Genomic DNA, 10,367 nt, shown 5'->3' with positions numbered 1-10,367 from the left:
AATCTTTAAAAAAAAAAAAAAAGAAGAGGGCCACAGCCTGCCTCTGTCTCTCTTCCCTGACTTCGCAGCTCCAGTTGTGTTCCTCTCTGAGAAGCAGAAAGGCTAAAGTTACATGCAGGCAGGGGCGTGCAGCCATTTCCCTCCAGGCCTCTGGTTCTTCATCTGTTAAATGGGAATATCTTCCCTGACAACACCCGCGTGACGCTTCAGTGAGTAAACACGGGGGAAACGAGTGCAGCCGTAGAACCCTCTGCCTGGTGGCAATGGGAGTCCCAACTGCAGGAGACTCTGAGGGATCTGAGGGTGGGCAGGGCAGATGGGCCCACAAGATGTGGGTCTACCTTATCATCTTCCCCCCAGGCGGGGCCCAGGCCTAGGTTGCCATGGATACCGTGTCCCTGGAGCATCAGATCCAGAGTGTGCAACGCCACATCAGCTTCCTGAAAAAGGAGCAGATGGCCCTGCTGCGAGACCTGCACCTGGAAATCCTGAGGCTGCAGAAACGCTGCTCAGGTGAGGCCACAGGGATGGGGGGCTGTGGGGGAGGGGTGGGGGCGGATCATGGAAGACCATGACAAGTATCAGGACAGCTAAGAAATTTGGCCTGTCCTCCTGGGGGGTGGGGAGGCACTGAAGGTTTCTGAAGAGCATTATGCTGCATTATGAAACTCGAAACTTGGCAATTGTATGGAAGATGAACTGGAGGGGAAGGGAGGCAGGGAGACTCGTGATGGGGCCGATGAAATAGTCCGGGAAGAGATGAAAGGGGTATTAAGGGGAAGACCAGTGGGAGACAGGGTGAAGGAAAGGACTTGGCAACCAATCGGATTTGTGAACAAGACAGAAGGAGGCACCAAGAATGAAGCCAAATCCCAGCCCTGACCTCTGCTCTTGGACCTCAGCTTCAGCTGTCTGGCCCTCTCAGAGGCTGGGCTCTGGCCCAAGTACTCACCCAGGCTGAGTCCCCAAGTACAGCTTCAGAGTCAGTGACTCATAGAATGTGTCAGCTGAAACAGCCCAACATCTTCTTATACAAGAAGATAAACTGAGACCTGAAGAGAGAGAGAGAGAGTGCCACACAATATGCTAGTGACAGAGCCAAGATCAGACCCCAGAGTGCCAGACTCGCAGGTGTGCGTGCCTCTGCAGACTCTCTCCCCAACATGCTCAGGCTCCTACCTCCCTTCCAGCCTCTGCTCATGGGAGGCCCCCCATTCTCTAGACGTAAACTGAGTGACCTGCCTGGCTTCTCACTCTGTGGCATGAGAAGCTGGCTGTCCTGACTTTCAGCCACCACGCCCACCTCTGGCTCCATATACAGAGTCAGCTGCTACATTCCTAGGCCAGGCTCCCTGCAATTTCCCCCGAAGCCTGGATGGCAGCAGAGGCCAGCCCACCGGACAGGGATGGCCCACACCGACTCACCCCTGCCTGATGCCCTTGCCTGATGCATTTTTTCATTGCAGTGACAACATTAAAGGAACATCAGAATGAGTATACCCTAAGACCCTATAGCTCTTGCACTAATTTCTTTTTGCTTTGTCCTAATTCTGAAGACCTGGGTCCTTCCACTCAGGACATAATCCAGGATCCCAGGAAAGTGTGATAGGCTGGAACAGACCCCACCACCCTTCCCAGCTGGGTATGGGACTGCAGCCTCTTGGCTATTGATTAAGGAGATAAAAATAACTCTGGGCTGGCCTGGAGCAGCCACTCTTGGGGATGAAATAACTGAATAAGGCCCTTCTTCCAAGGGGTGGAGGAGTGAGGGGAAGGGAGCAGAACAAAGATTTTTTCAAGGAGATTAAACAGGAACTCAGAGGGATGCCTGGCTGGCTCAGTCGGTAGAGCATGGGACTCTTAATCTCACGGTTGTAAATTCAATCCCCTTGTTGGGCATGGAGCCCTTTAAAAAATAAAATAAATTAAAAAAATATATATATTTATAGGGGCACCTGAGTGGCTCAGTTGGTTGAGTTGAGCATCCAACTTGATTTCGGCTCAGGTCATAATCTCAGGGTCTTGAGATCGAGCCCCGCACGGGCTTTCCCTCTGCCTCTCCCCTGGCTTGAGGCCTCTTTCTCTTTCTCAAATAAATAAATAAATAATATCTTTAAATAAATATATATAAAATATACTGAGACTCAGAAGCTGGGAAGGGGATAGGAGAGGGGACGAAATAGTGTAGGAACCAAGTGGGCAGGGCTTCAGAAAAAGCCTGCCAAAAAGGGGTGCCACTCAGACTGAAGGGGTTTGAGAGATGGGTGGGTGTATTCTGGGTGGTGGGGCAGCCTGGATGATAACAAGAATGGCCCCATGTATTCAGCACTGACTCAGCCCTGGGTTGGGCCCTCTGTTTATTTTCTCTAATTTAATCCTAGCAATAGCCCCTTGAGAGACAGGTGTGATTTTTGTCCCCATTTCACGGATGAGAATACCAAGGCTCAGAGAGGTGTCGTTACTGGCCCAAGGTCACACAGGGTATCTGACCTCACTGCATGCTCTTCCAAAGGTGGGGACTCTGGCCAGAAGATGGGCAGGGAGATTTGATGGATGGGGGAGCGGAGCCCAACTAGGAATCTATCTCTCCTCCCCCATCTTCCCTGATTAAGGGAAAAACCAGCCCACTGGGAGGTAGTGGCAGAGCCAAATCCCTTGGGCTACTCAGGACCTTGCAGGAGGGGCCAAGTTGGCTGAAGGAAGCCCTGGAGGATAGAGGCATCAGGGTCCTCCCTGGGGCTCCAGGAAGGAGGTTCAGACTCAGGTCACAGCAAAAGGCCCAGGTACCTTGGCTCTCCGTCTCCTAGCAACACTTGGCCTCCCAAGGGAAGAGCCAGTGAGGAGGAGCAGACAGAGGGCCCACAAGGCTACACTCCCAGAGATTTGCCACCTTATCCCACGCCCAGGTTCATACCTTCTCCCTTTAGGTACCAGAGTGCATCCCTGCAAGTACACACACTTTCTCCAGAGGAGATGTCCTCTGTCACCAGCTGCTGCCGGGCTCCCTCCTGCCCTTTTCCCAGCTGAGCCATGGTGGAGTTGGGCGAGTTGGGGTGGGGCTGAAAAAATGATCAAACTCAGCTGGCCGAGGGATGGGGCACTTTGGGCGGTAAGGAATGGGGACTGGGAAGACAGGGAGGCGCAGGGGTGGTGGCTGGGCTGCCAGCGCCCTGAAGGAAACCTCTCAACACCGGCACCCTTAGCAGGCTGACCCCGCCCCCTCAGCACCAAGGCAAGCGTCATGTAGGCCTTCCATCACCAGGTGGCGCTGTCCTCCTTGAAGCCCCTCTCCTTGCCTTGTGGAATATGGCGGAAAACAGGGCTTGGAAAGGAGCAGGGCTGGTGTTCAGAAAAGAACACAGGCACAGCAGTACTGGCTGTGAAAATAGTGAAACGCATGTGCCCTATTGGTAAATAGCCACTGCCCTGACTCCCCCTTCACGGTTCCCAAGCAGCCCAGGACCCTCCAGTCTTCCCACACCCACCAACTAAACCCTAAAGCGGGCTGATCCCTGCACAGCAGGGGTCCTCCCTAGTGGCTCTGATTGGCTGTTGTGTTCGATATTTGTATATCACAGCTGGGAAAGAGCAAATACTTCCCCAGCCCCAAAAGTAAGCCAGGCTCCTCAGTCCAAGGGTTGAACTAACCTCCAAACACAGCCCATCACGCTTGCGCTGGAAAGATCTCTGGGCTTAGAATCAGGCCAATCAGGCTCAGGCTGTGCCTTGCACCTCTCTTCATCTCTTCCCCTCACTGGACTGCTGTAAAATGGTTTCGATGGTTTCTATGGATGCTAAGGTTGCCACTTTTACTGAGTTGTGATTCCCTGATCTCTCTCCCACCCTCTCTCTCTCTTTCTGTCTCTCTCATACACCACACACACACACACACACACACACACACACACACACACACACACGACTGCCTTTTCTTTTCTCTTCTCTCCCCAGAACTGACTCGTGACCTGGAGATGAGAGAGGCCCAGGCTCATCAGCAAGGTAAGAGAAGGATGACTGGTAGCGAAATGCCATGCGGGCCCAACAGGTCACCTTTTCCCCACCACTTAGTTGGACCCAAGCCTTCTCTGTCCCCAGTCCAGACATGGGGGACAGCCACCCCTCAGCTTGCTGAACAGAGTGCAGGATGTCAGCCCCATTCGCCTACTCGTCTGGGTGACATACTGATGTGCTGCTCATAGATCAGGAGCTGCGTACGTGACCAGGACTTAGGCATGGAGAACCAGCTGAAGTTTAAGGGAAAATGTTGAGAGCCCTATAAATTGCGTTGCATTTTCACACCTAAAGATCTAAACATTTATAGACTTGAACGAATTCTGCCGACTTCTTTAAATGGCAACCAGGGGAAACCTCTTGATGCCTCTGTACTTGGAGGAAGGGGACATACATCCCAAACACCAGTTCTGTAACAACAGCAACCTTCACCCCACCTACTCTCCTTCCTCTGTAAGGGTTTCTGAGGTCATCTGAGCTCAAGGTATTGCCCAGTGTCCTAGTTTTTATCTTCTCTCTCAGTGGGTTTAAGCTCCCTTTCTTTGTTCCCCTACCACTTGTTGATTTTCATATCCTTTCTGGAGTCACCTTTTGCCTACCTTTTGTCACGTTTCAGGTGACAGCTATCTCTGTCTCTACAAATATTCACATGTGTTAATCCCAGGATATGTTCCCTGCTGAAATGGAGCTCATGATCCCGGAGACAGGGGTCCTCAACTCTGTGGGTACATGAGAATCACCTGGGCACATTAAGAAGTGCCAGGTCCCAGGTGTAATCCCAGAGATCCTGATTCAATTGGTCTTTGTGAGGGCCCAGGAAACTATTTTTTAAAGCTCTCTGCGTGGTCAATATATAACCACTGTTGAAACGCAGTGCAGTGGGCAAAGGCAACAATAAATAACACGCATAAATTGCAAAATGTAACAAATGCTCTAGGAAAGAAACAGCAAGCTCCGGGCGCACTGATTCCCCTTTCCTGTCCACACTCCCAGGTCCCAGGTCTTTCAGTCCCTCACTCTTGCATGTTTCTCCTACCCTGGGGCTTTTGCACAAGTTCCTCTGTGCAAAGCACCCTCCTCTCAAGCTCTTCACTACTTAACTCCAGCTCATTCTTCCAACTCCTGCTAGCGGAAAGTGCCTCTTCTGTTGAGAAGCCTGATTAGGTCACAGTCTCCTGTGAGTCACGGCATTGGCACATGTCACAGATGCAACCTCACATTCATTTTGTGATTACCTACTATACCTCTCCCACTATGCTTGCTGTAAGCTTCGTGAGGAATGTTTTATTATCCACCATATCCCTTATGCCTAGCATAATGCGTATAGTAAGGGTTCAACAAATATTTGTGGCATGCATAAATGGTCAGGGAGGGTTTTTGCATTGAAGCTGAAACCTGATGAATTAGAGAGGCCAGAGAGTAGGAGAGGTGCAAGGGCCCGGAGGAAGAGAAAGGAAGGCCCAGCGTAGCCCATGACTGGGGGGGGAGGGAGGGAGGTGCGGGGCTCCGTAACGTGGATCCACGAGCTGCGCAGGGTGGAGACCATCACCTCTCTCTCCATCTGCCCTCCCAGAGGCGGCGTCCCAGGAGCTGGAGAGCAAGTGCAGAGCGCTGGAGTCGCAGCTGGCGGCGCGGATGGCCGCCAACGCCGAGCTGCGGCGGGAGGTGGCGCAGCGCGAGGCGCTGGTGTCGGCGCTGCGATGCAGCCTGCGCGCAGAGGAGCGCCGCTTCCTGGAGGAATTGCGGCGCCGCAGCCATCGTGCCACCGTGCTGGGCACCGAGCTGCAGAAGCACACCGAGGCGGCCGCCTACCTCTCCTGCCAGCTGCACGCGGCGCGCCAGAGACTGCAGACTCCGCGCCCGGGCCCCGGCCCCGCCGCCGCCGAGTCCCGGCCCCGCCGGCGCGCACAGCGGGCCCGCCGCCAGCCCGCCGCCGAGGCCGCCGCCAAGGGCCCGGGCCGGGACTGGGCCGCCTGGGACCGCGCGGCCCGCGCCCTGGACGACGTCGACCCCATGCCCGACCCCGCGCTCTTCCTCTACGCCCGGAGGCCCCCGCGGCCCAGCGGCCGCAGCCCGCGCCAGCCGCCTCCCCAGGAGCCCCCGGACCAAGCCGGCTCTCCAGCCGCGCCCAGCCCGCCCAGCGCTCCTGCGGAGCCGGAGTAGGAGCGGGCCTGCGGGGTGGGGAGTGGGGAAGGCCGGGTCGGCCTCCGGCTAGGGACGCAGCTTGGGCCGCACAGGCAGGTCCCGGGGGCCGCGGGAGCCGGCGCTCCTCCGGGGAGCGAGCGGAAGCGGCCCCAGCTCCCCCCACCCCTTCCAACCGCCCCAGCCTTTTTGTATTGTCCTCCCCCGAGGGGGCTCCTCCGCGGGGCTGAGAGAGTGCACCTTTTTTTGTGGCGAGGACTCGCAGTACGGAGGCTTATCTGGTCCCCATCCTGCGGGGGCTCGCGCCCCGTCCCGGGAGAGCTGACAATCGTTGGACGCGAGGGGGAAGGCCGGGCTGGCGTACGAAAGGAACGCAGTGGCACTTAGCACCCCTAGGCCTTCCAGCTCCCCTCTCGGACTTCCCCCAGCCCCGCACGGCTGCCCTTCCCGCCAAGCCTTCCTTCGAGGGGAAGCTCGGGCTCCGGGCTAGCGGCTGGACCTTTTTGCTCTGACGCCGCTTCTCCTACCCCTACCCCGCTGGTAGGTCCTTCCCGGTGAGCACCCAACACTTTAAAGGCATTTCCTGCCAGAGCCCCTGGTAGGAAAGTGTGACGTGATGGACGTTTGCACTTCCGAAGAGGAGTACAGAATGGGTTCGAGGGCAGAACCTGGTCTAAAGCAGTCTCCAGTTCAGTTCTTCCCCAGGATGCCCACCTAAGTATTTAGGCTGGGAGCTGTGCTAGGGAGCTGTGAAGTCAGCTGCTCCTGCAGGCTTGTGGAAGGGCAGAAACTGCCTTCCCCTTCTGGAGGTAGCTGGGAACCTGAAGGCTGCCTTGGGAGCTTTCCTAGTCCTGTTTATTGGTGCTAATTTTGCCCAGCTGCACCCAGAGGTAGGAAGAAGGGCCGGGTTCCTGGAAGCGACAGTGGCTGATAGAGGTTTGAGTTTGGTGCAGGGGTGGGGGGTGGGGGGGTAGCACACGTTAGTTCCCAGGCTGGTCCCCTTCAGGGATGCCCCCAATCCTACCAGAAATGGCAGCGGCCAGCTGGTGCTCAATGTAACCCTTTGCCTAGGATGGGGAGTGGTGAAATGGAAAGTGGGACATCCCACCTCCTAATACTTTCTCCCCAGCTCCCCTCTCCTGACCAAAGGCAGGAAGTGTAGTTTCGGTCCAGCCAGACCACAAGCCCAGCCCCTAGAAAGACAAATCCTAGAGCGCCTTCCCCCATGCCAAGCCTCCTCTGTCGGTCCTGCATTGAGTCCTAAGTGCCTGTGAGGTCTTCCAGGGGCTGCTGAGGGAGTGTGGGGGGCAGGGAGAGGCCTTTACCTCACTCACGGATAGTGCATCCTGGCAGGTCTTGCTTGCCCTGGCTGAGGCCAAGCCTCTGCTCTGCTCTGCTCTGTCTCGGAGACGAGCAGAGCCAATCTCTGGGGGTGGAGAACCCTCCCATCACGGGCCCTGTAATGAACAGGAGGAACCCACAATCATGTTCTCTTTCGCTCTGTGTGTCAGAGGGTGTGGGAAATCAATCAGCAAGAAGCAAAACCAGTGAGCACACTACCAGCCCCCACAAATATGCTGTCCTCTCCCAGCTGACTGCACTCAGGACTGCTGAGACCACTGAGCAATAACCAGGCCTCATCCGGGTATCCAACCACTGGGCGTCAAATGCCCAAGGTGTGGACGCCCTTGGGACAGACAGTGTTCTCTCTCTCTCAGTCTAAGTTGGGCCACAGCGGTGGCCTGGGGTCCTTGCTCTCCTGCCCTGGCCTCTTACCCTTCTCTCCCACCCCATTTTTGTGCCTCTGCCTTCCGTGTCTCCCCTCAGGTGTGTGTGACTCACTGTACCCCTGGTCCTGTTGCCTCCCTTTCAGAGGTGTCTGTGTGAGGAGCCGTCTCTCCTCTCTTGGCTGCACTCTCTCAAAGGGACCCAAAGGACTGTGTGGGAAGGAGGGATAGGGTGTCTTTCTGGAGCAGCCCACCCAGACCCTGAGCTTCCACAACCACACTTTTGGGGTAAACAGGGTGACTCTGTTCTGTTGATTCTCCTACAGAGATGGTGACTACTTTATCCACCCACCCCCCTACTAAAAGCCATAGCTATGCCCGCCTGGCCTCCCCCCAGCTCTATAGCAATAGCCCTTTTCCCCCCTTCCCTCCTGGGGACCCAGAGTGTCTAGCTGGGGGCCTCTACCACACCCCTACCCCAGGGAGCCTCCAGTGACCTGCCTGCATTTCCTCAAGTGACCCCATCAGCACCTCTGAACTCCTATCCCTCTTCTAAGCGACCAGCGATAATGACACTTAATTATTTGTGGGGTGCTTGGAGATCCCCCAGATGAAAGGCTCTGAGAGTGCTGGGGCGGCTGACTTGCTGACTCTCACCTGAGGTGTTGAGGGTCTGGGAAAGGAAGCCAACCCTACTCCACATAGCAAGCTGGGGGAGGGGCTGAAGCAGGTGGAGGTTTCCAATTTTAACAAATTCCTCTTCCCCGTTCTTCTGGAAATAATGGACTAAAGACTTCCCTCTATCCACCTGCCCCTGGGGTTTGGAACAGAACCCACAGTGCAGCAGAATGGGACTGAGAGTCAGTAGCCTGCCCTTGGCCTCAGGAGCCCCAAATTCCTTAGCCTCCAGCCCTCTCCCTCTTCTAGCCTGGGGGATCCACCTTGCCAAAGGAAAGACCCCCTCCCATAAGCCCCTGGAATGCCTGGGTGACTAGAAGAGAAAGGATTGTGTCTCCTCCCCGCTCCTCCCCTCTACTCTGCAGCACAAATCCCCACTGGGGGAGGGGCATGTTGACCAGAGCACTCTGCCCTAAGTGGAGGTCCAGCCACACCACAAGTGTGGATAGACCCAGGGAGGAGAGCTGCAGGTGGGGACCCCTCCCTGTTCTGGAAGCCAGCCAGGGACCAGTGAGCAATGCAGCATGAGGCTCTGTACCCCTGCCCCCCATATCCCACCCACAGTGGTCTGCAGTTTGGGGGACCACTCCAGGGTTGAAATGTGGTAGCCCTTCCCCAAATCAGCAACAGAATAGAGGTCTCCCAATGGAGGGGAAGGAGGCCAGGGGGGTGTGGAATAGCATCTCCTTAGTGCAGAGAGCTGGGGATCCCTGAGCACACTCTCCCTGAGAGGCCAGCCTCGAATAGGGGACATGCAAGGCTTCGGAACCACCTGGCAGGAGCCCCATGGGTGGGGCAGAAGGATCCTGCTCCAAATTCTCTGTTGGCTGCGCTTTTTAATCCAATGCTTTTCAGAGTGTACTCACTCACCCACAGAAATAGAACCCTATGCTTTAGGGGTGACTGTCATATGCCTTATTCTTAATAAAATATCTGAAAAACACGCAAGTCAGGCCTCTTCTCCGTGGACACTCTGCCCTACTCTAACCTCTGTTCCTGCAGGTGTGGGAGAGGATGTGGAGGACGTGGAGAGTGATTTGGGAATCAGCTGGCGGATTGGGTGAGACGGGGAGCGGAGACTCTGGAGTCTTCTCACTGGATATTCCTCACAAGGCATAAGGTACTCATCTGAGGTGTCCCAAACGCGCAGGCTAGCCCCGACTCTTTCTCCATGCCGCCCCAATCGAAATGAACAAATGAGACCTTAGATCTGAGGGTCCTGGCTATGATTGAGAGATATAGACTGGAAGTACTCCAGGACTGGAACTGCCCATCGTCTTGATCGGGAAGGAATCCCGGGTTCTGGCAGCTTTGGCCATGCTGGTTCCCCTTCCTTGACACCCAAGCCCACCTCATCCAGCTGCAAGAAGCCCAACATCCCAGAAATGAGCCCTATTCTTATATTCCATTAATGAGGGTTATGCTGAGGCTGCAATTAAGGAGCTCAGCACCCCCCCCCCCAAGAATTTAAGCCGGTACATTTTCAGTGTAGGTCTACGTTGCAGCCGACTCTAGGAGAAAAAGCAGCAGCCCGGCATTCTAAGGATTTGGGGGATATATTGGTTTGCCAGCAACCCTTCTGATAATAGGATCCATTGTTTCCTTTTGGGGAACTTCCCTTCTACTTCAGTTGGCATTGAGGGGGTGGGGAGCTGACTCTACCCATGTGACCTAGGTAAAGTAAGTCACACTGATTGGGTTGGAGATGGGCACGTGACTCAGTCTGAACCAATGAGAGTCTGTCTCAGGCCTTCTGTGGCAGCCATTCATTCAACACACCAAGTTAGATGCTAGGGATACATCAGTGAA

At 55.4% G+C, this 10,367-nt stretch overlaps 1 protein-coding gene across 1 annotated transcript; it reads left to right on the top strand.

Annotated features, from left to right (window-relative positions):
- Positions 1-368: 368 nt before the first annotated feature.
- On the top strand, positions 369-6,174 carry CCDC92B (coiled-coil domain containing 92B). The gene is made up of 3 exons (XM_040639908.1): positions 369-513; positions 3,952-3,999; positions 5,585-6,174. Exons 1-3 carry the CDS (start codon positions 384-386, stop codon positions 6,172-6,174), a joined length of 768 nt encoding a protein of 255 aa, XP_040495842.1. The 5' UTR covers positions 369-383.
- Positions 6,175-10,367: the final 4,193 nt, after the last annotated feature.

This window comes from Ursus maritimus, unplaced genomic scaffold (assembly GCF_017311325.1).
Source record: "Ursus maritimus isolate PB19 unplaced genomic scaffold, ASM1731132v1 scaffold_24, whole genome shotgun sequence".
NCBI classification, from domain to species: Eukaryota; Metazoa; Chordata; class Mammalia; order Carnivora; family Ursidae; genus Ursus; species Ursus maritimus.
The sequence above is the reverse complement of the archived record's forward strand: the minus strand, read 5'-3'. Positions and strand labels throughout refer to the sequence as shown.